We start from the raw sequence: 25527 nt of genomic DNA, 5'->3' as shown, positions 1-25527 counted from the left end.
ACATAGGCACGAGACAGACATGGCGTGAAGCACAGAGAGACATACTGAACACAACAGTGTGTCAGCGTGAGTGTTCCTCTCACCGGCCTGCAGCCCGTCCATGTGCTGCACTCTGATGATGTCTCCTTTGTGGAAGCTGAGCAGAGTCCTGTCCTCCGTGATGTAGTTCCTCACCGCCACCACGTACTCCGAGTCCTGACACAGGCGGGACATGTTGACACAGACATGCTGCAAAATCTCAAGTGGTCCGCAGAAGAAGGCGGAAGCCAAAAAACACATTTCTCCGTTTCTAAATAATGTATTGCTTAAATGTGATGGCTGGTGTGACTATGTGTCGTTCACTTGTGAGTAACTTACTGAAAAGCACTGAACCGTTGACTTTGATTCAATGTATCATGTCAACAGATTTCACATTACAGCGTAAACGCATTAATATTAAGTTGAACCTAATATTTAAACTTAATATTATTGAACACAGTTATGTGACATTGGTTGACATAATACATTTAATTCGAGCCATCGTTTCAGTTTCTCTCAGTGAATGGGAGATAAAGAGAACTGTATGCTAAAGCCAAACAAACTAAAACAGTGATGCTTGCATATTAATTTAAACGCAGACACAACTTAAGCTCTTAAGTATAATGTGATAAAACACCAGACATATATTAAAGGGTCACTCCACCAATTGTACACATCAGGCCTGCTGAGCCTGTCTGAACAGATGTGTGACAAACATGAGACAGGGAGAGTGTGACAGACGATGTTATTCAGCTGCATTATGGGAAATGTAATGTAGGACACAGTGTTGTGGAATTGTACATAGAAAGTAAAAAGCTGCTTTGATTTTTACCATCATTTCCTCTACCTCTTTTTTGATGTCCCCAACGTGTCTCAAAGTGAAATGGTGTAATTAACAAACATATAAAACTATGTTGTGTACTGTTGAAAAGTGGACTTACAGAAGAGCATATGCATGGTGACCAAAAACAACATTTAGAGTGTATGAGATGTGTTCCAGACTGTATACATCAAACACCAGAAGACTACCTCCAGCAAACCTACAACACACACACACACACACACCCACACACACACACACACACACACACACACACACACACACACACACACACACACACACACACACACACACACACACCCTCTGACCTTCTTAAGCTCCGTGAGGAAGTAGTCGATCATGTGTTTGACCTGCGGCGCCTTGGCCGAGAACAGGATGAGCTTCTCGTTGCTCAGGTTGAACTCCAGCATGTTCTTGGACGGTATCGACACAAACAGGATGTCCGAGTAGCTGCACAGGAAGTGATATGTAAAAACCAGGAAGTTGACATTAAGTTAAAGTGAATGAGGATTGGGCATGGGGTCAAATCTCTTGACACAGACAGATACAAAAGGTCAACGTGTTTTATTTGACTTTAAGGAGAGCAAAATCACACTCAGTGTTTGTCTTCTTCTTTATTAAAATAGACTAACTTTGTTCTCTTGCTACCAATATTAGATTCCCTGTTTCAACAGTGTTACGCTCAAACTAAAGACATGCAGATTCTACTGTGGTGTTCTGTCAGGGGAAGCAGTGGCTTAACCCGAGGCAGATGAGAGCAGCAGTGGATACGGAACAGCTAGGCTGATTCATTCATGCAGTTTAAAATGTCTGAAGGCTGCTTTGAGTTTAAAGTTCACATTGATACTGGTATTGACAAGATGCAGCTTTTTATATTATAATTACTAACTTTTGAAAGCATGTTAAGAAAACCAAGTCAGATTTATCAGACTGCCTGAATTGATTTACAAAAAAGCAGATATGTGCAGAAATATAGAACATTGAGTATGCTATCCATCAAGTGTCAATGTTCAATCCAAACGCTGACAGGTGAATTGTTATTGAATGAAACGGTAAGTTGAGTAAAGATTCTCACCTCTATAACACCCACACCCACACACACACACACACACACACACACACACACACACACACACACACACACACACACACACACACACACACACACACACACACACACACACACACACACACACACACACCATGTATACATCACTTCAGGGGACATTATATTGACTTACATGCATTTCCTGGAGACTTATCCTAACCTTAACCATAACCAACACATGCCTAACCCTAACCCTAAACCTAACCAAGTCTTCACCCTAAAATTAATGATTTCCCTTATGGGGACCTCCATTTTGTCCCCATAAGGGAAGCCAGTCCCCACACGTGACTATGTAAACAGATTTAGGTCCCCGCAAGTATAGTAATGCTAGGCCACACATACACACACACACACACACACACACACACACACACACACACACACACACACACACACACACACACACACACACACACACACACACACACACACACACACACACACACACACACACACACACACACACACACACACACACACACACTCTGTCCATGTGTTTGGTCGTGGAATGAGGCTCACCTGTAAGGCCTCAGCACTCTGAAGTAGTCTGGAGCAGAAGAGCTATTCCTCACCATCTTCAGAAGCTTGATGCCTTTATGAGACACAGACAGCACCTGCACTCCTGTCCCCACACTGCCCTGGAAAACACACACACACACACAAATACACACACACACACACACACACACACACACACACACACACACACACACACACACACACACACACACACACACACAAACACACACAGAAAAAACCTGAGTACGTGCACACATAGTAAATATATAATTGCAATGGTGCAAAACTATCCTGTAAGACCAATGTGTGCACGTAATGACTGTATACATGTCAAAACACACATACGTGTACAATGAGCTAAATGTTGCAGAGGATGTTGTAAGTGATGCTTTTGGGTTCATCCTATTTTCCAAGAGGAAACAAGAACTCACAGAGGCTGGGAAGAGGCGGGAGAAGTAAATCTCCCATGAGTCCCTGGCCACGGTGACAACCTTCTTCTTCACGGTCTCATCGTGTGTTCCTGACACTTGATCCACCTTGTGTTCAGCTGTCAGACACACAGAGCCGGGTTTTAAGTTAGTTCATGTGTGTTATCTGTATGTGTGTTGTGTCTGTATACTATCAATAACCAGAACGGATGAGAAGAGTCATTAAAGGTCCCATGTCATGCTTTTCCGGTTATTACCCGTCCCCTTGTGTGTGATGAAGGTCTTTCTGCATGTGAACGGTCTGCAGAGTCAAAACCCTCAAAGTACACCCTGTAGCGAGTACAACTCTAACACAGAGAAGACCTGATGCTGCCCCAGAACGCCTCGTTGGAGACTTCTCTTTTTCCATTGTTTTCTTCCGGGAACCAAGTGACGTAACGACGACCCCTCCGTGGATTGGTCCAAATTGACCAATCCACGGACTTCCTCACACACACACACACACACAATATTTTCTCAGCTGCAGCTCCGCCGATTTCTCCTCCCTGAGACGCGGCGAGGCTGTGAGTGTGTGTGTGTGTGTGTGTGTGTGTGTGTGTGTGTGTGTGTGTGTGTGTGTGTGTGTGTGTGTGTGTGTGTGTGCTGGATGGTTCCGCTGTGTCTCGCTGTCTCGCAGACGGCCACTGGGCTCACAGGGGAGGGGGGGGGGGCAGGAGCTCCAACACGCCGTGTAGGACAGAGAGTGAACACACATACTACACAGAGATGCTGTGAGAAACCAATGTGAGTTTGGAAAATTGCACAATATAAATATATTCTAGTCGACCTCAACAATGGAATTATGATCAGTAGAAATGGCCATGACTTGGGACCTTTAAGCTTGTTATGTTTTTTCATACCAAATAGAGCTTTCATCTTCTGTCTCTCCTCCTGGCTGATACGGATGCAGGCCTCAGAGAAAGTGTCGTGTGCAACCTGCAGAACACATTTAGAAATTAAGTGGAAAAACATGTTTTAATGATGTTTCCCTGCGGTGATTAGTTTACTAAAATATAAAGTGCCTAAATGTCGATTTGATGTATTCGTTCACAAATGATCTATATGAAAACCATTAGTTTTAGACTTTTATATATGCGCTACTGTCTGAGCTATCCAGGATACAAAATAACCCGTCTATAAAGTAGAAAGAATAGACTTCTGTGGCTGGGTGGTAATGAAGATATACTAATAAATAGGCCTTATAGACGACTAAGCATCAGGGCTTCAAAACAGCTTTCCTCACTGCACCTATCATTCAAAACTAAACCTGACTTTTTTCAACACAAAATGATAAATGAACTTAATGAACAATAAATGTAGAAACAAGTAAATAACTAATAAGGAATACATAGATCAACCTGTCTGAAGAGCAGGTCAAGAATCAGCGGGCTGTTGAATGTCTCTTTAGGATAGAAAACCTGTCAACAGACAAAAATAAAAATATTTTACATTTCATGACACTGTACGGGGAAATTGAATATTCAAATTCTACTGTCTGGCACCACTGACTGATTCTGGAGTGGCAGACATAATACATTGATATTCACTACAACAAGATCTTCAAAAAGGTATACTTATGTTGACAGTCTTTGTTTCCTTACATTTGCTGTAATGTTATATTTCTGGGCCATCTTAAATAATGTTCCTTGTGATAGTTTGTGATCATAAATCAGGCACAGCTTAAATAACCGCTTAGCAAGCAATGAAGAAACACACCTCTTTCCTCATGTAGAGTTTCCAGGGGACGTTGGAGTAGGTGTAATATTCATCACTGGTCCTACTGTGGAGTTGAGTCTGAATGATCTCCTGCTCTATTGGCAACTCTCGAGAAACTGGAAACACAAGCACACACACACACACAACCACACACACACGCACACACACACTTTTAAAAACGTTTGACTTCCCATTGGGTCGATTCACATGCAGGTGCGAAAGCTGTGAAGAACTTTCTGCCATTCTGCTGTCTATTACTGTGCGTCGTGTCACATTAGTGTGTAAAATGTGTACCTGGAGGGGGGGCGGGGCTTAAGTTGGAGCTGGTTGGCCCAGCGGGGCGAGACTTGGTCGTCTTGGTAACCTTAACTCCTCCATCAGCTTTACGTAGGGAGGATTGAGGCTTCTTTTGAGTCTGAGAATTGAAATGAATGTAAGATTCCATTAGAATGTGTGTGTGTGTGTGTGTGTGTGTGTGTGTGTGTGTGTGTGTGTGTGTGTGTGTGTGTGTGTGTGTGTGTGTGTGTGTGTGTGTGTGTGTGTGTGTGTGTTGAGTTGGGGTACCGGTTGTGGGGGGTTTGCCATCTGATCTTTAAGGATTTCCATAGCTTCACCATGTGGGTCTGACTTCTTCCCAAACACCTTTCCATCACCTTTCCTACACACACACACACACACACACACACACACACACACACACACACACACACACACACACACACACACACACACACACACACACACACACACACACACACACACACACACACACACACACACACACACACACACACACACACACACACACACACACACACACACCAATCAGTAGATGGACAAGACCCTTTTATTAATATTATTATCACATTTAAAAACGTGTGTTACAAAATGACGAGCGGGTTACCTTTGTGGAGCAGGTCCAGTAGAAGCGGTTGTGTCGGCGGGATGATGCTGTTTGATGATGTCTTTGATGTTGTGGCTGGGATCGATGCGCTCTGTGTTACTGGCACTGGATCGTACCATGTCCTCGGGAGGGGGGCCACGGGTCGGACCTGGAACAACACTTTCTATTAGATCGAGTACTTACTGAAACACAGAATTATGTCAAAGCTTCTCCAGGGGGCATTTTGTGAGATTGCAGAGAGGTAAAAGAACAGTGTGAGCCTTCAGCTATTAACATCCTCTTCAAAAAAAAGCATGGGGCATCCTGAAGCCTCACTGTGATAACGGAATGAACCACACAGCAAATCTACCGACTTTCCTTTTAGTAGAACTTACTCGTTTTGCGCTGAACGGCAGCAGGCTTGTACGGCGACTCCTCACTCTCTCTGGTCTGCAGGAAAACAAGTTTTACCGTTGAGTATTTTTTACTGCAGGACAGAATGTACACACACACACTTCACACAACTGTATTAGGTAAGTTGAACGCAATAATATTAAGTTAAACATATTTACTTAATATTATTGCATGCAGGAAAATCAGAAGTATGTGGATACTCACAGGACTGGAGTAGTGTGTCATGTGATGCTGTGCGGGCGGGGACTGAGGCGCCGGGGCAGCGGGGGGGAAGACGGACAACATCTGCTGCTGGATCGCCATGGCCTGCATGGTCATCTGCTGGGCCTGCAACACGCATTAAGTACACCTTGTATGACTATAATAAAAACCTAAATAAAAACACATATATTAATTAAGTGAATTAGGATTAAAAGACCAGTTAAAAGGGGATGTCGCTGATAAATAGCTAATCTAAAAAAACGTGTTTTCAGCAGTCGGTTAAAATGATCCAAGTGACTCCCAGTCAGTCATCGTCGAGAGTATGATACCGATAATATTAGTATAGCTTCATCTTTATCTGCAACTGTGCAGAAAGACCAGGTTTCAACTGAATTAAATAAATATGCAAAAGAAAAATACAAATCTTGATTTAGAATGTGGGTATCAAAGATATGAAATTAACGTTGAAGCTTGTTGGTACAGCCCAAAGTGGTACCATGTATTTTCCAAACACACCAACAGTAATATCACAATAAGCAGAGAGACTAACCAGAATGATAGCTTGCTGGTTGATGATGGCCTGCTGCTGCTGGGTCAGTACCATGTGCCCGGACCCTAGAGAAATAAGAACAATCGAACACCCTTTAGTAAAGGTGATTTGGCTGGAGAAAACAGAAGCACACACAGATCACAGCAAAATACCCAGTGAACTCCAATTCAACACAGAAACATTGACTTTATTTAAATGTATTATGTCAATGGTTGAAAGCAATACTATTAAGTTTAAATAACAATTATTAGGTTCAACTTAATACTGTATTATTCCTTTCAACTCACCTAATACAGTAATGTGAAATCTGTTGACATAAAACACTTAATTAAAGTCAATGGTTAAGTTTTTTCAGGGCACATTTCACAGCAGACTCCTCCACTTCAATCAAAACACACAGAGGAACTTGTTTCAAATTGAATTGCAACTCCACCACGCCCTCACGCTTCAGGCCAAACATGCTGGAACGCACCCCAAGGGGCTGTACCTGGCACACCTGCCATCACAGGTAGGCCTGGAACCACCGGGGGGGCGGCAGAGAAATGGGAGGCGACATTATCTGACTCAGCAGCGGGGGGGGCAGTGCGAGAGGGCGAGGGGGTGGGGGCTACACGGGAGGCGGGAGGGATGGTGGAGGAAGTGTGTGGGTCGTAGGGGTGTTGGGGACGGTTGTATTGGTGGAATGGTTGTTGTTGTGGGGGTGGTGGTTGTTGTTGTGGGGGCTCCTGCTGCTGCTGCTGCTCCTGCTCCTGCTGCTGCTGCTGCTGCTGCTGCTGCTGTTGTTGTTGGTGTTGTTCGTGGTGATGGTGGTGGGAGGGGATTGGCATGGCAGGGATGGGGGGCATCATTCCTCCGGCTACTGGAAGCACTGGCACAGCTTGAGGAGCGACAGGTTCAGGGAACAGGTTAAGGGTTAGGGAAAAGTGCTGCTTATAAACTTTGGGTTTTTTCCGACCCTATTGCTGATTTCATCAAAGGAAGACAGGCAGACAAGACCATCAGAAATGTACCTGTTACATATAACCTGTTAAACATCAGCATGTTAGCATGTCTTCTTTTTTTGTTTATACATTTTAGTGAAGGACAAATGTTATTCATGCTATACGATTAAGATATTAAGAGTCATTCAATTTCTTACTTTTTAAAAATATACCTCCAACCAACTCCCACCCACTGCCACTGGCTTTTGAGGTCTAAGGTACCCGTGCACACACAACGTCATGGAGATGAATTACATTAAGTCTTTAACAATTTATGCGTACTGTTTTCACTACAAAAATATACTTGAACTACTCAGTACTACCACAACTTCAAACTCAGAAAATCAGGAGTATCACATTGCGTACAGCCATGCAGAGACGCATGCACCGAGACGCCTAAAGGAATGAAGTGATCGAATGAAAGCATGTGTGTGTGTTTGATAAAGAGTGTGTAGCGAGAGAGAATGCGAGTGACAGAGGCCTATAGCGAGGACAGGAGTCATCTGTGGTTACAGTGAATGGCTGTCTCTGCATTACCCATGAGGTCCGACTGCTCATTGCAGCTAAACGACTAGCGATTAACACTGGTGAACTTTACACCTGGACCGGTTCTGTGTCACTGGGTCTCAAACAACCTGGGAATAACTATAGTAACAAATACAATGTTTGATACACCACAATAAACCACGTTAAAGGACGGCCTTATCTGTGTCTATTCTTAGATTCATATGATGTCTCTTGTATTGTGTATTGAGTATAAACGCAGGTTGAAAACAGACTAACCCAAAACAGTGTTTGCATTAATCAGGGAACTGTTTATCTCCTGAACTTGAGACTAATGCCGAGGATTTAGAAAACAACTTAAAACAAGATGAATTATTGATGTCAGTGGTGAGAGAGGCTTCACTTCAGAAATAAAATAATGGATCATAAAAAATTCAAAGACCCAGTCCGTAACAACTTGTAGTTAAACACGGAAGAGAGACACAAAACTAACTGTATACATCTGTAAAACTGGTAGATGTAACTAGCAGGAAACACACACACTAACTTGAGTGTTTTACCTCCGGGGTGTATCCCTGGTGGGTAAGGCCGACTGGGGGCTGGTTGGGTCTCCCCCTCTCCTCTTCCTCCTCCTGTCATGCCGACACCTCCTCCTCCCTTCATCCTCGCTGAGAAACGTCCAGACTTTTCCATGTCCTGGATAACAGAGAGGAAAAGGTAACAGCGACTATACTTCCATAACTAATTTGTATCAATCTGTGTGTGTGTGTGTGTGTGTGTGTGTGTGTGTGTGTGTGTGTGTGTGTGCGTGCGTGCGTGTGTGTATTGTACTGGTTGATTCAGACTCAGAGCTGCAGGAACTGAATACTCCGCAGGAAGTACCGTAAATACTGGAGGAGAAGCTCAAAAATAGTAGTAGTAGTAGTAGTAGTAGTATACATTTTATTTATAGAACCCTTTTCAAAGTTAACAAAAATATTAAAGTGGTAAAAACTCATCAACACAAGAAAAAGGACAAAGTTAAATTGTCTTAATGCAACATAACCCTCTTAAACTGTGAAATTCAGCATTAATACCTTATAATCCCAGTACACCACTGAATACATTGCAATAAACATGTTATATATTGTAGTACAATGTGCATATTTCTACACATTATGTGCTTATCTTGATTTTAATGTAATTCAGCAATGTCTCAAACTGTCTCAAAACACAATTTCCCACGGTAAAAATAAAGTTTTCTGATTCAGATTTTATTTTTAAACACTATTTCAACACAACAAATCCAAATTGCTACTTTTTGGGGAAAAACGCTTTACTGCTCAATAAGTGAAGTACTCAATATTTTAAGCAGCAGCTGGAGAAGGAGAAGTCAAATAATAAAGTATCACAGGCATAAGCTAAATCTTTATCAAAAGCAGTTACCACACACGGTCTGATTGACAGCTGATACTGAAAACCAAATACATTTGAAAAAAAATGTGTCTCAAGGACACTTTTTTACCACTATTTTACATTTTAATCCAAAAAAGTGACTTAGTTTACACCCTTAACATACCTGCATTTCTTCCTGTTTCCTCCAGTTTTTAGTATTAACAAAAAGACCAAAAGTGAAGCAGGTTACAGAGCAGTAATCCCCACAGAGCTCAGCACACCTTCTGCCTGCTGTTCCTATACGGCAGGTCCCTCAGTAACCTAATCAGCCCCGCTGTCTGCTCCATTCATACAGAAGCTTTGGATCACATGTTCCCTGCATCCATCAACACTCCTCCATTCACAATGCAGATCAGGTGGGAGCGTGACGTGACACTTTTATACCTTTCTTATCTGCAGCGAATGAGAAATTCCTTCGTGCATTCATCTGTTTTTTTTGGACCAATGTATCAATTGAGTGGCTATTGAATGTCTCAAAAGTGTGAAAAATGTACACCAGATGAAACCAGACCCAAACAGATGTTGTGAACTTGCTGGCTCACAAAATGGGAATGTGCTCTGACTTCTGTTTTCATGTTTTGATAACTGTGAAAACAATGCAAACCAATAGAGTGCCGCAGTGATCCTAAAACCCGGAAGTTCCTTCGACAAAAACCAAATGCAATCTCTCCATAAGATTTTGGAAAATAGCTCGAAATAAGGTCTGTGGTTGACACACATTGAAGAGACAGATCACGTTTTGTTCTGCCGGATAATATCCACATTTCTTTATAATTTTCTTAAACATAAATCTAATCGATAGATTTATGATTAGAAAATTATTTATACTTGTCAAAGGAACTGGAAGGAGTTTACTTTCGGGTTTTAGGACGCGTCACTGTGGCACTCTATTACTGAGAAAAGTCATTACAACCCCTACACTTTACAGTGTATTTGATTAAGCAATTTATGGTTTCAACACTAATATTATTAGTATTATTTTTCGTGTTTTTTTTAAACGTTTTTTTTACTGGCTGACATTTAACTTCAACAATTAAACATGTCAACATATTCCAGTGGATAGAGGTAGAAAATAAAGAAGTAGGCCAGCAGAAATAAAAGCTTAATATCTGAGTGATTATTTTTATTTCATTTTCACACTTTTATTAATTAGATCACAAATTAACCCAGCATTTCTGTATATTAAAGGGGACCTATCATGCAAAATGCACTTTTTGATGTCTTTTAAACATAAATATGTGTCCCCGGTGTGTCGGGGAACTCGGGGAATATCGGAAATGTAGGCTGGCTTTACACCCACGGCCCTATCAGAAACGTTGCTATCAGAAACAATGCCCGACTGTTTTGGACGCAATATGGTCGGTGCATGTTTACATTAGCATCGCTAACACTCAGAGCTAACCTTTACTGGAGAGCATGTGTGTGAAGAAGCAGGAAGTAAAAAGGAACTCACCTTGTGGTATAACCGGCAAGAGAGAAAGCCTTTGAGCTCCAGACTGTTTCAGAGAGAATCCTTGATAATCCATGATATGGCGTTTCATCACGGCAGCATTTAGTTTAGACAGTAGCTGCCGGGTCCCGCATGAGCTCAGCCCCCACTTTTATTTTATCAATTTCCTTTTTTTTAAAAGCTTTATTCCCCAAATCAGCACTTTTGAAACAGGAAGTGAAATAGAGGGATATGAGGCATGGCTAGAATGGGTGATCTGTTTGAGCAAAACACTTCATAGACATGTTTTTATATTTTTGTATATATCTGAGACCCATGCTATTGCCTAAAAATAGCATGATAGGTCCACTTAAAGGTAGAGGTGTTAATATATTTACAAAGCAGAGGATCAGTACTCACTATGCTGCTGTCTGACAGCACCGGGTCGAACAGACTGTCGAGGTACCGGTCCATCCCTCTCTGAGTCTGACCGTCACTGAACGCATCGGACTCCACTGAACAGACACACAGCAGAGCAGCTTTCAACACATCACATCATGTACGTTTTTAATTACAAGAAACCTTACCTATATTATAAAATATGGTGCAATTATAATGTAAATCTGACCTTGTCTTCAAATCCAATAGATGTATAAAGACTTGCTAGTCCTGTATATATTCTTGGTAATACATGCATAACGTATGAGGGATATAATTGTGTGTGTGTGTGTGTGTGTGTGTGTGTGTGTGTGTGTGTGTGTGTGTGTGTGTGTGGGTGTTTGTGTGGGTGTGTGTGTGTGTGTGTACCGTGGCTGTGGTAACCGTCAGAGTCCGGCAGACTGTAGGCTGGTCTGCTGTTTCTGAGAGGAAGATCCTCATCAGAATCAAAGCCACTGCCAAACAGAGCACTGAGAGGAGGAGAGACATTGGAAGGAAAGGTACATTTGTATGAGGTAAATTAGATATTTAGTGTAAATAACTAGATTTCAGTTATTTATACGTGCATGTGTGTGTTTGTTTGTGAACTGACACGCTGGCGTTGGCTCTGACTCTGGCCGGGTCGTCGCTGCTGATGATGAAGTAGCTCTTCTGCTTTGGGAAGTCAGGAGGAAGCTCCAGGTCTGAGATCAGGTCCATCACATAGTCGTGACCCGCTAACTCCACCCACTGGCCGTGCTCCTTCATCAGGACTGAACTCCCCCTCCACCAGTCCGACACCCCTCTGGAAGAAAGCCAACATATATTTTGAAATACCCCCTTATACCTACTTAAATAATGCACATATTTTACAACGCTACAGTTTGTATTTTTTGCAGTAAAAGGAATATATTGAAGAGTATGAAGAATATAATGAAATTGTATGCTCATTAAAGTGGTACAAATACAACATTAACATATACTGTAGGTTCAAGTAGGAAGATTAAAGAAATACAGAACGGTTTAAGAGGTTATTCATATACGTAGAAATAAAAAAAAGGAAATAGCACAACTAGCTAAGGAGAACTCGAGCTGAAAATGAATGCCTTACATTAATTCGCCTAACTTTGTGTGTCTTGTACAGTAGGTGACAATAGACCATTTTTTGGTCATTATTACAATGATTCACAATTCATTTTCTTTAACAAGGATAGGTACAATCTCGTGGAAAAACTAAGGCCTGGTTTATAGCACAAAGGAAGTGGAAACTAGTGAAAACACTAGTGGATAGAGGGGAAATACAGGTTGTCTGTTTCCACTTTAAATATGAAATATCAGCACCTGTGGCGCAGAATGTCCCCTGCTAATTCCTCCCCACTCGTCCAGGAATGGACCGGACACAGGAACGATGCACCTGTGGGGAAAACAAACAAAGAAACCTTAATTTAACTGCCCCTTTCCACTGTGCTTTTTAAATCACTCAGATTGGAGTCGCACCAAAGCAAAATACAGTAAACCGAGCCATTTAGAGGCCCGAGAGCCCGGTATAGTAGTTCCATCACCTGATACTTACTGGCAATGAATTATCAATGACCAGGGGCTGTAATGGATCCCACTCAATAAAAGTAGTGCCAGCAGTCTCTGCCACACACTCGCTTGTATTTGAGCCGTGTGCTCCTTTACAACTACTTACTTGATATTTAATATGAAGTCTAATGTTTTCTATGTGACCATTTTTAAAATAAAGAAAGATTTGTTGAACAACTGATGGTAAAATAACAATTAAAGAGGAACATTTTGTGAATATTGTGTGGTTTCTGTCCCTTGATCTGTAAGCAGTGTTTAAGAATGTTACGCTAGGAAGCTGTAACTGCGAGATATTTTGTTAGGAAAAATCTCACCGTCAAAGCAGTGCACGTGCAACACCATGTTAGCCTTCTTCCTATTGGCTGTCCACTCCAGGAGCGACAGCGGAAAGGTCCGTGCAGTCTCAGGGGTGGAGCCAGACCCTAGCTGTGTCTTCTGATTGGCTTGAATTAGTCTGTGCTGCAGCAGCGCCTGGCAACCAGCGGGGGCGTGGTCAGAAACAAACCTGCGAAGAAAGGTCACCTGAAGTCACAGCCTTTATTGAAAGTACGTTTTTATGCCTCGTAAAACATATTTTTTTCATGTTTTGTAAACAGAGAATTAACCTTCTAGTATAGTAAAATATTTGGATACATTTATATATTTGAAAAAATAAAAGTAAAGTGCTAAAATAAAGGTTTTTAAAAAGGTCAAATTTCAAAGTTAAGTACATTTCCTTTAATATAATGATGTGCTACCTGCCTCTACTTATTTAGCTTTTCAAAATGGATTCACATCCATATTATATGATTCCAAATAAGTCGATATTTAGTTTTTTGGTTTGTTTGTCAGCAGGATTATGGGAAAACTAACAAAGGTTTTTATGAAACTTGGAGAAAATGTCTAACATGAGCCAAGGAAAAATCCATAAAAATTATGATGCAGATAAAAAATCACTAGAATTATACATAAACATTAAAAGCATCTATACAGTTATTATTTTCTGTTGTGTAAATGTTTTTCTTCTTTCTACATGTATTACATTACGACCCCATTCCCATTTGCCCGTAGAAGGTCGTATTGTTTCAATGATTCCTCTAAACACAAGAAGTCCTGTCTTACTTGAGCAGATATTTGTCCATCCTGGCGGAGGGGGCGAAGCTGCAGACGCCGGCCAGCAGCAGCAGCCAGCCTCGCTCGGCGTTCTCAGAGTTCACGTTCCTCCACACCTGGTTCACCACCTGAGCCAGGATCTCGTCCTGTAACCCTGGAGACGACAGGCTCCTCTGGATGATGTAGTTCCCAAACATGTTTTCCTGAGCCCCGTTCAGGTGAGGGTCCCCCATGAATCGCAGTACCTGAAATAAAAAAAACAATGACAACTAAGTCCGGGTATCTCACTGCCTCGTAGAATAGTGTGTGTTGTTGTAGCATTTCTTTAAATGTGTCTGGATTTCTGCCTTAATGTCAAATTGGGTAAAGCAATGATAAGAGAGATATTCTATGAAAATACAGTTTCAAATGACCTGGCCTCAAAGAACTGTTTCTTAGTTATTCACATTATCATTTGACTGTCTGAGGCTTAAAAGACTATTTTGTTACGTTTAAATACCTCCCCTGTATACAGACTTATGTAGACTTCGGAACATACTTTTGAAAGTGAAGAACAAACAATGTGTTTCTTCAATTGTTCTCCCTGATTGGCCCCAGACGGTAAGCGACAACGTTTTTAGAAGACTTTTAACTAGTTGGTCTGTCATGCTCAAGAAAAATGGGGAAAGGCAAGTGTGGTTTTTAAAATGGTTTCTATTTCCTCCTTTTTGTTGCTGGTCTGAAAAACATTGTTTCTCCAGAAGATCAACGTGTGAATGTGTGAGAATGTATAATCAGTGAAGTGCCGTGTTCATGAGAGAATGGAGTGTACCATGATGAAGAGCTGCAGAGCCTCTCCTTTCAGGTCCTCCTCCACACGGGTCAGTGGAGACTCCAGAGGCGCCGTCAACATCCCAAACTTTGGTTCCTACAGCAACACAACATTCACAACATTTGAATTTACTGTATATCTACAGCATGGTGATCTGATCCTTCAGCGCTGACTGTGAGTATACTGTTACCCTCAGTGTCTCACCCTAAAGTAGATCTGCACATAGCGGAAAAACGGGTAGTTGTTGATGTCCAGAGGCAGGGTGAGTTGAGCTTCTTCCTGGATGTGAGGAGTTTGAAGAAGAGCCAGACAGTCTGAGTGCAACTCCCTCCTGACTGGAAACAGAGAGAAACAACAAACTGCAAGTCAGCTACAAATATAGAAAGATATACTGTATACTAGGGCTGCACGATATTGGAAAAAACGTCCCCCTGCAATATATATTGCGATATGAAAAAATAAAGGAATTGAAGAAAAGACTGTTTTTTTTTGTCCGCAAACCATCCTTTCTTTAACTGTAATGCTATACGATTGGTATTTCTTTAACTATATTTAACCGGATGAAGGATTTTAGTCACGGACGTCTGGATCTTAAGTTATCAGAGCAACAAGCTGAGCTAGCTCGGTTAGCATGCGCCGAACTGCCCTGGAGAAACACATGAAACTACTTCATTCAGTGTTTTGATCACGGGTCCGGTTGCTTTGGAGATGTGGTTGTGATTGGTGGTTTGCTGTCACTCACTCAAGTACCCCTGACATGAGAGCCGCGCGAGTTTTCCTTTTGAAGCAAGCAGTAAAATAATTGTAACATGACGTGTTTGAGTTAATTTGCCTACTTAAATCCAGACTAAAGACTTTTCTTTTTGCCGCTGCTTTTAATTAATTCACATCTTAAACCGCACTGTAACTTTTATCTTTTAATGTTTCTTTTATTATCTTTTCTTTTTAATGATTGATGTTAAATGCCATTTTCTTAATGTCTTTCGTTTTTTGTAAAGCACTTTGAATTGCCTTGTGTTGAAAGGTGCTATATAAATAAACTTGCCTTGCCTTGCCTTACTTAATATCGCACGTCCTTTTTTTTTTAAATCGCACGTCCTGCGATGTGAATATCGCGCATATCGCGATTATCGTCACGACACGATATATCAAGCAGCCCTACTGTATACTGTCGGAGCACAGAACACAGGGGCACATATATTCAGCATTACAATTAAAGAAAACTTTAATAAACATAGATAAACATGATATACTGTTATACTTTAAATGTCCACTGCTGAAGCTCAATAGACACGATATTTGAGGGATAAAGTTGACAATCGTTATGAAAAATTGAAAAGCATGGTTTATTTATCAACTGCCACCACTCTGTCAGGAATATTCAAGTCAGTCCTGGAGATGACACTTTTAGTGCTGATGAGATGAGAGCTCAGCTATTGGGCTCATGAATAATCTGTGTTTGCACTTTAATGTCACTTCTCAAACAGGAAGTCAGATGACGGACACTGACAGACCTCCGGCTGCCTGCAGCAACGCTCCCAGCTCTGCAGGGATCACCAGGTGTGTGACGTTCACCACCTCCCTCCTGGTCAGCTCCTGAAAGAGTTGTTACTGTTTTTTACTGTCTTGTGGGAAAAGAAGATACTACTTTTACAGATACATTTCTGATGAAGTCCCATATTTATCCTGTCAAAACGTCCATTTTACCATCTCTCTCCTCCTTCTCTCCTCCTCAGCTATCCTCTGGGCTTCAAACTTCATCTGAAACAGAAATCATACACCATTCAAACAAGAGTAAGACAGAGTTAAAGCACTAAATTGTCACAAAAGTGGGTAATGTTTTAAATGTATATGCCTGATTGAGTTATGTACCTTGATGTATTGCTTGCGGTTGACGTACATGCGGACGAGAGAGCGAAACCGAACCAGACTCTGCCTCATTTTCACATAGCGCTTCCTGGAAGGCAGAGTTAAGAATTTGAGAACCACCACGTTAACAAATGTTCTCCTAATGTCATATTTTGATAACTCTTGCTACAAATACAACGGGACAAACGTTGTAGGCATGCTACAAGTAATTGTTTCAGAAGTCCCTGCTAAAATGTGTTTTTTAAGCCAGGATTTGGCTCAGTTTTATAAAACAATTTAGATTTTTGGATAACATGCAGTGAGTTTTAATATGAGGCAATAGTTTGTATTAAAACGTTTCCTTCTCAATTGATATGCATTCATTTTGCAGTTATCATCATGCCTGTCTGTTTGATATCCGATAGGACCAAAAGAAAACAGTGTTGTTTTGGGAAACTTTAGGTCATTTGTGGCCAACCATTGGTTTAAATGAATTATCGTCTCTCAAAGTGTACCATCATTTTTACAAACATGTGTTACCCATTAAAAAAGTGTATTGTTGTTAACCTTCATTGGTTTTCCTCACTGCTAGGTTACACAATCTAGATAAAAGTACCGTACTTTCCGGACTATAAAGCGCACCTGCATATAAGCCGCAGCCGCTAAATTGTCCGTCTGTCTTGCTCTCGTTCTGTCTCTCGGTTCCACTTTTACTTTGGCGCGCTACCTGTCTCTCTTTTCCGGCCTCCAGCTTTTCCTGCTGGAGCCCGCCGCTTAAAGGAGGCGGGCGCGGACCGGTCATAGAGCCCATAGAGTTAAAGGTGGTTAATTTTACCTGTAAAATCCATAGATTTAGGAGGTTCCCTAGTGGCCGTTAGCTGTACAAAAAAAATGGGGGGAAAAGTCGCGGCTTATAGTCCGAAAAGTACGGTAAGTACATTTGTTTACATAAATGCTTATCCCTCAGATAAATCAAGCTTTTTACTTTGTTGCTTTTGACAAACAATTAGATTTCTCTGAAACTATCAGCGTTAGAGAAGCCGACCTGGTGAGGAAGCCTCGGGACTGAGCCTGCAGCCCGATTATCTTCCTGCGAAAAGCTACGAAGCGTTTCCTGACGAAGAACATGCGGGTGTAGCGCTGCAGGGTGAGAGCGGCGAGCTGACGGGAGCGCTCCCGCTTACACTCCAACAACTGGTAGATGTCCTCCTTCAGAAACAGCTGCCATTCACACAAGTACATGTTATAAGTATTGCCTTGCTAGTTTTGTGAAGAATTAGCATTAACAAATAGGAGGAGAGACTCACCTTTGTGACTCCAACGTGGAAGTCTCCAGGCCGGAGAAGACACAGTTTGCTGAGCATTATTATACAGTTGTCTCCATTCGCTGCTGGAGGCTCTCGTAACCCCACCAGGGACTTATATCTGAGGAAGACACATTCACATACTCATATGTACACTTATACACAAATACATTGGCTTTAAAAATAATAGATTTTCAAATGTTTTCATTCTCTACAGATTCCTATAATTGATTTATTTGTATCTATGGAGAAAAAAAGTGCTTTTTTGTTGTAATACTCATTTTTGCCACAGGTGGTCACAGAATGAAGAAGACAATGATAGAGACAAAAAGAATATTCTCCTATAAGATTATTCTGAAATAACTTTTTTCTACTGTTTTTCAGGTATACTCAACGCAGAGAGAATAATTAGAATATACTTAAAAATAGATCAAGGAAATGTTTAGTTTTTTCTCACTTGCCTCTCATGGCTTCCATGGCAACTCTATATCACTTCCCATACAAACTACCTAGTGCCTTTCCACCAAAGGGCCTCCCACCATCTTGTGATTACCACGGTGCGTGTGTTACCTGAACAGGAAGATGTAGAATGGCATTCTGACAGGATACCCCTCTCTACGGATCCTGATGGTCTCGAGCACACCGGAGTGTCGCAGCTGACTGCCGACCATCTCGTCCTCAAATACACCCGGTTGCTAAACACAGAAAAACGTACATTTGAAAAACAATGAATGTCAGGAAACAGTGAGACATTGGCATCAGTGGAAGAACAGAAAGTCTGAAAGCCTACAGCACCTTCATATTATTTGGCTTAATGCAGCGTACAAATACAGGGTTGCACCTGAAACGAAAGAAAAGTAAACAACATTGCAATTTAATTTGTTAATTATAAACTATATTTGTTTGTGTTTTACTGATAATAGGGACAGTTTGTGGGCAGCAACTGTGTGCTATGAAATTATTTTCTGAGGGTAAACATCTCCTCTTCTGTCAGGCTCACCTCTCCATCTTCTCCACCAGCTCCAGCAGAGACTGTTGGAACTTGTTGCTGACGGTGGGCGCTTGGTATCTCCTGGTGACCGTGCTGCTCTTCCTCATGTGACCTCTCTGCTGACCTGTGACCTCTGCGTGAACCAGGAAGAGGTTTGACACCATCTGGACGCACGGAAAAACATTTCACTGAAACACATTTATTCACGTGAGATATGTTGGAATATGGTTCTCTTCGCTCACCTTGTTCTTGCTCTGAATGAACAGGTCCAGAACATCCTGTCGGACCTGGTCGTAGTTCTTATCAAGGAACTTGTAAACCTGTGTTTTTGACGTCACAAATCATTAGAATCTGTCAGGTTGATGTTTCCCTCTCTTCCAGCAGTGCGTTGTTTCTCAATGTATTTTTCTCACTTGTGTTACTGATCATATGTTATCAATGACATTATTGTCAGTGTCAGCCGATCCAATACATTTTGGCCAACTGGAAAACCAATAGCAGGTTTTGTCACTCGAGATAAGCCAATCAGGAGCTGCGTACCTGGTAGGTGACCCGTCCAGCGAAGTGCTTGATGGTGAACTCCGGGAGGGGCATCTTTGGCTTCATATACAATGGGTTGTTGCCGTGGTGATAGTGACACTTTTGGAGGAAGGTGTGGTCTGTCGCCTAGCAACAAAGCAGAAGACTCTAAGACTTAGAGCACATGTATTTGTTTCTGTTCATGTCTAAATAAAATGTTTCTGTTGTTCATCCCCTTGCCATTTGGAATTACATTTCTGGTTGGTAGACCTTGTTGAGCTGGTCATTTCAAAAGTAGCTCACAAGCCGAACAAGTGTGGGCACCCCTGCTCTAAGTGATATTTAAATGTGTGTGTGTAACATATATGTACAAAGCTATTTTCTGCCCCACCTGTGGGAAACAGCTCTGGTCGTCCAGGATCCTCAGCATCCCATGAGGCTTAGCGGCAATGAGGTCGATGCAGGGCTGGTTGTCACTGAATGGGATGTCCTGCCAGGGGATCTGTTCCCGTCTGTACTCCTCCTGCAATAACACTTACGAATAAAATGACTGAACTTCCATAACTAATGTAGATACATTTTGGTGTGTGTGTGTGTGTGTGGCGTGTGTGAGACGTTGACTCCCCTGTTCCTCCCTGAAAACGATCCTGTTGAAGAAGGACTGCAGCGATTCGTTTGCATAATTAATGCAAAGCTGCTCGAAGCTGTTGAAGGCCAGATCCTGTTGTTCACACACACACACACACACACACACACCACACACACACACACACACACACACACACACACACACACACACACACACACACACACACACACTGGAGTATTTCTGGAGTGCCACACAACAAAGTGACAGACAGGTAGCAAGACTGTGTGCTTTCGTCGTACCTCAAATCCGTAAATGTCCAGGATGGAGATGGAGAGGGAGTGTTGGCGGGGATACACCTGAGCGTTGATCCTCTCTGTTAACCAATGGAAGAGCAGCGAGTACAGGATCTTGGCAACAGCATCTCTGGAGAACAAAGTGTGTGAAAGACGGACAATAACAGAGAGGGGTAGGAATGTTGTATGGAAATAAAAATGCACCGTTAACTTTTAAAGTGGTGCGAGAAATAATGAATTGGAAGTCATGGGAAACATCCAGTCTTTAAGGGGCATGTAAGAGTTAACAAACATAACTCTCACAGCTTTTGAAGATGAAGTCTCTTTATGTCAGAAACAAATGATTTAAATATGAACTGAAAGGTTATTAAACATGTTCATGTATTGAATATGCAGCTGTCGCTCACCTGGCATCAACAGCACTTTCCACAGTCAACGGGGTGTAGATTTTGTCCCTCATCGTCTCCTGTGACAAAAGAGTACAAAAGAAAGAGGGGTGCTGAAATGTCCATTTTGCCTTTTCAGTTTTTAGAAGCTACTGGGTTTTTTACTTACGTTTTAAGGTAACACTGAACAAATGAGTATGTTTAATGCTGTGATTTGGTACATTGGAAACACTAAACTACTGATACGTTGGATTGAGTGTCTTCTTAACAGCGGTGGTGATTAAGGAGAATAGTGTCCTGAAGAAGTGAAAGAAGTGAGGGAGATTGCAGCTGGATTTAAAATTATCGTCTTTTAAAATCTGTTGTTTTGTTTTGTTGTAAAACCTTTTGAAATCTTTCTTTGGATAATCAAACTCTTAATAATTAGTGCTCCTTGGAAAGAAGTATAATGGGGGACATATTTTATCATTTGTATTATTCATTATTTTATCTTCTTACGATGTTTGGACGTGAGTGCCATCTCTTCTGTCGATAACTAAATCTGAAGCAAGCCAGATATTTGCAAACGGTTTGTGTTTGTATTAGTCCTGACTAAAATGTGTTTTCAGAGGAGTTCCTGAGATCCAAAACGATTGGGCTTCAGCTCCAACAGGCTAAAGGACACAGAGACAATGAGTATAAGCCTTTCAAATAAATATGAAATGCTGTTTTGGTGCAGAAAAGCAGGAATCTTATTTAAAAAGGCTATGATGCAAAATGTCCCATCCCTCAAGCTGTTGCTTTTGTGCTGAGTGTGGCTATTTATAAAAGATACATATCGTCCAATATACGGACTGCAAACAAAACAAGGCTGCTTCCACTGCCAGAAGCATCACTCTACATATGTATGTGTTTCTTCCTGCATGTGTACTGTGCTGTGTGTACAGGAGGATGTGTGTGTGGACATATCGAAGTCTGTAGTTACATTGTGAGTAATGGAAAGTGTGTGTCATAAAGGGATTCTGTCACCACACAGAAACAGAGTCAGGCCGGGCGGCTCGACATGAGGTCAGAGATTAGAGGGGAAACACTTCCCAGGTAACAGAAATACATTTTAAAAACCTGCAACGTGCCAGGTAGATTGGCCGAGGTTATTTTTTAGAAAATATCAGAATAAAAACTGTCTTAAAATGTTTTAGTTGACATTGCTGGTCTCTAACAACTTATTCAGGTTGTCCATGTTGTTTGCTTCTATAGACTTTTTACAACTGAAAAAACAAGTCTTTGTTTTTGGCTATGAGGCAGGGATTTAAACACACATGCACAGTAAATACATGTTGATACTGACTGTGGTTTTGTATGTGATGGCTTTCTGTAATCCCTCCGGAGAGATCTGCAGCAGCTCGGCCACCACTCTGATCTCCTGAGCGCTCACCACTGACGCCACCTCCTGGCCGTCGGCCTGACGCGCAGCACAGCAAGAGAAAGACAGAACACTTCATCGGGTATCCAGATACTCATTATAATCTAGTTATTGCCCTTTTTTTGATTATCATCATATTTGTGTATTTCATTGTACCTTTTTTAAATGAATAATTACATAAATAAATGCTAAATAAGATACATTTGCTGATGGGTGTGCAAGTGGTTGTAAGTGTTGAGGGAGTTGTGGATGTGTTTAAAAGTAATAATAATAATAATAATAATAATAATAATAATAATAATAATAATAATAATAATAATAATAGTAATGATAATAATATTATAATAATAATAATAATAATAATAATAATAATAGTAATGATAATAATATAATAATAATAATAGTAATGATAATAATATAATAATAATAATAATAATAATAATAATAATATAATAATAATAATAATAATAATAATAATAATAATATAATAATAATATAATAATAATAATAATAATAATAATAATAACAACAACAATAATAATAATGATAATAATAATAATAATAATAATAATAGTAATAATAAAAACTAATAATACAACATTTTTGTTTTTATTTATTTTGTATAATTTTGTTTCGTTTTAAGTATTTTCGTCTTTAGTGTTGTTGCAGATCTTTTCAAGTTGTTAATATAAATAAATAGTAATAAAGCTCCTTAGTGATATAGTTAGTATTGTCATATATCACCACAGTAAAAGGAGACAATAAATAAACCCATATCCTTTTCATTTAAATGTAGTTCATGTCTCATTAGCTCCGTAACATCATCTGGATGGCCCAAATAATAAAACAAATGTGTATGTTAATGAGTGTTTAAAATGCCTCACATGTAACCAATCAAAAACGAAGAGAGAAAGATCTCTCTGGAAACATTACCTCATGCCTCTGGAAGTAGACGTTGCCGAGGTGCAGAATGGAAGAAAGAACTCTAAAGATGGCCGACTGGTCGTCAGGGGTGAAGTGCAGGATCTCCATGGCAGCGAGCAGACGCAGGAAGTCCTCTGCGTCATTCTTTCCTGTTATCCCACAATCCCCCCCCTTTAAGGACAGAAAGACACTTAAAAGCACACTCAAAGGCCCCCTATTGTACTGTTTTTCATCAGTATGTTACAGGTCTCAGATATATACTAAACATGTCTCTGAAGTGTTTGGCTCCAAACACCAGGTCATTGCAGCATTACCCATAATCCCCTCTGTTTCAGCCCTGTTTCAAAAGTGCTGATTCTCTGTCTGTTACTTCAGATGAAAATAAGGAGCCCCTCCCCACGCCCCTCTGAGAGACATTTGGTTACAAAGAACTCAATGGTGCTCGAGGAGGAGATGCAGGTGATAAGGGGGGGTACCTTGGTTGCTGATTGGCTAATGGTTACACAAGATAAAACATCGTTATGACATCATAAAGTGGCCAAAATCTGATCAGCTTTTTATAGAAATGGATCAAAAAGAGAGAAAATCTTTGTTCCTGAAACTTTCAGAGTCTCTTTCCACAGAGGGGACACATGTTGATGTAGAGGAGACATGAAGAAGAGGGGACACATGTTGATGTAGAAGAGACATGAAGAAGAGGGGACACATGTTGATGTAGAAGAGACATGGAGAAGAGGGGACACATGTTGATGTAGAAGAGACAGGAAGAAGAGGGGACACATGTTGATGTAGAAGAGACATGAAGAAGAGGGGACACATGTTGATGTAGAAGAGACATGAAGAAGTGGATCTTGCACAATAGGTGACCTTTAATATGTAGCCCCAGTAACAGGATTGTGTCCTCTACCTGGTTGAGGTAATAGTAGGTCTCCGCCTCCTGAAGATAGAAAGCCTGCCTCTGCTGCGAGGGAAGACCTGCCAGCATCTCGTAGAAGATATGATAGTTCCTCTCATCTTTGGCCTGAAGGGAACACACAGATGTAATACTTTCTTACACAGAAAAGATATTGAGGGTGATCTTGTGTGTTCGTCGGTGTCTGTCACCTGGAAGACGATACGGGACTTTTCCAGTAGATATTGAGAGGTTATGGCACCACTGATCACACCACTGCACCGAGAGACCGAGAGAACAGAGGGCAAGACATAGAGGAGAGCAATTATAATAATAAACTTTGGGATCACTAAAGTATATCTAATCCAAACATAACATAATAAAGTACACAAGTGATTCTATACTCACTCCTCCAGAAAGATCTCTATGTATTTCCCGAAGCGACTTGAATTATCGTTCCGTACAGTTTTGGCATTTCCAAAAGATTCCAGCAGAGGAGCAGCCTCAAGTATCTGCAGCACACACACGCAGTAAACGGACAATGTGTTGTTAGCTTGGTGACAAACTGACAGCGTGCCATCCTTTGTTAATGTTTACAGCACACACACACACACACACACACACACACACACACACACACACACACACACACACACACACACACACACACACACACACACACACACACACACACACACACACACACACACACACACACACACACACACACACACACACACACACACACACACACACACACACACACACATACCATGTATACATCACTTCAGGGGACATTACATTGACTTACATGCATTTCCTGGAGACTTATCCTAACCTTAACCATAACCAACACATGCCTAACCCTAACCCTTAACCTTAACCTTACCCTAAACCTAATCCTAATCCTAATCCTAACCAAGTCTTCACCCTAAAATTAATGATTCCCCTCATGGGGACCTCCAATTTGTCCCCATAAGGGAGGCCAGTCCCCACACGTGACTATGTAAACAGATTTAGGTCCCCACAAGTATAGTAATGCTAGACCACACACACACACACACACACACACACACACACACACACACACACACACACACACACACACGACAGACTTTTTATTGAAGCAAGTGAAAACAATCCATGAGAAAACACAACATCTCTGATGAATAGTGTGACGCACGCCACATCAAAACACAGCAAGCTGCTATCCTTATGGTCATGCAGTAAGTGAAGATGATTTGTAACCATTTTAAATCATGCAGGGAACTCCATTACCTCAATCTGAACCCAAGAAGAGCCAGCAGAGAGACAAAGACATGGAAGAGAAGACCCACAGACACATTAGTCATCTTGTGTGAGTGTGTGTGTGTGTGTGTGTGTGTGTGTGTGTGTGTGTGTGTGTGTG

At 41.2% G+C, this 25527-nt stretch overlaps 1 protein-coding gene across 1 annotated transcript in view; it reads right to left on the bottom strand.

Moving 5' to 3' along the window:
- Positions 1-25527, bottom strand: part of myo15aa (myosin XVAa) — a 42143-nt gene that overhangs the window by 9295 nt on the left and 7321 nt on the right. The window contains exons 8-49 of the mRNA XM_071203900.1: positions 24528-24631; positions 24332-24395; positions 24135-24248; positions 23237-23398; positions 22229-22342; positions 20923-20981; positions 20522-20645; positions 20255-20354; positions 20025-20167; positions 19655-19780; positions 19357-19434; positions 19124-19278; positions 18919-18964; positions 18694-18818; positions 18127-18244; positions 17865-18040; positions 16844-16928; positions 16679-16732; positions 16482-16567; positions 15176-15302; positions 14972-15067; positions 14170-14405; positions 13383-13573; positions 12823-12895; positions 12095-12286; positions 11872-11972; positions 11485-11579; positions 8762-8897; positions 7205-7594; positions 6718-6782; positions 6171-6293; positions 5948-6002; positions 5574-5721; positions 5234-5327; positions 4964-5084; positions 4670-4785; positions 4312-4371; positions 3814-3889; positions 2918-3033; positions 2487-2605; positions 1168-1309; positions 84-195 (exon numbers count right to left, since the gene is read on the bottom strand). Of these exons, the coding sequence (XP_071060001.1) occupies positions 84-195; positions 1168-1309; positions 2487-2605; positions 2918-3033; positions 3814-3889; positions 4312-4371; positions 4670-4785; positions 4964-5084; positions 5234-5327; positions 5574-5721; positions 5948-6002; positions 6171-6293; positions 6718-6782; positions 7205-7594; positions 8762-8897; positions 11485-11579; positions 11872-11972; positions 12095-12286; positions 12823-12895; positions 13383-13573; positions 14170-14405; positions 14972-15067; positions 15176-15302; positions 16482-16567; positions 16679-16732; positions 16844-16928; positions 17865-18040; positions 18127-18244; positions 18694-18818; positions 18919-18964; positions 19124-19278; positions 19357-19434; positions 19655-19780; positions 20025-20167; positions 20255-20354; positions 20522-20645; positions 20923-20981; positions 22229-22342; positions 23237-23398; positions 24135-24248; positions 24332-24395; positions 24528-24631 (5017 nt within the window). The remainder of the gene's footprint in view (positions 1-83; positions 196-1167; positions 1310-2486; positions 2606-2917; positions 3034-3813; positions 3890-4311; positions 4372-4669; positions 4786-4963; positions 5085-5233; positions 5328-5573; positions 5722-5947; positions 6003-6170; positions 6294-6717; positions 6783-7204; positions 7595-8761; positions 8898-11484; positions 11580-11871; positions 11973-12094; positions 12287-12822; positions 12896-13382; positions 13574-14169; positions 14406-14971; positions 15068-15175; positions 15303-16481; positions 16568-16678; positions 16733-16843; positions 16929-17864; positions 18041-18126; positions 18245-18693; positions 18819-18918; positions 18965-19123; positions 19279-19356; positions 19435-19654; positions 19781-20024; positions 20168-20254; positions 20355-20521; positions 20646-20922; positions 20982-22228; positions 22343-23236; positions 23399-24134; positions 24249-24331; positions 24396-24527; positions 24632-25527) is intronic.

Source organism: Pseudochaenichthys georgianus, chromosome 8, assembly GCF_902827115.2.
Source record: "Pseudochaenichthys georgianus chromosome 8, fPseGeo1.2, whole genome shotgun sequence".
Lineage (NCBI taxonomy): Eukaryota > Metazoa > Chordata > Actinopteri > Perciformes > Channichthyidae > Pseudochaenichthys > Pseudochaenichthys georgianus.
Note: the sequence above shows the minus strand (reverse complement) of the source record. Positions and strands in the feature narration are given on the sequence as shown.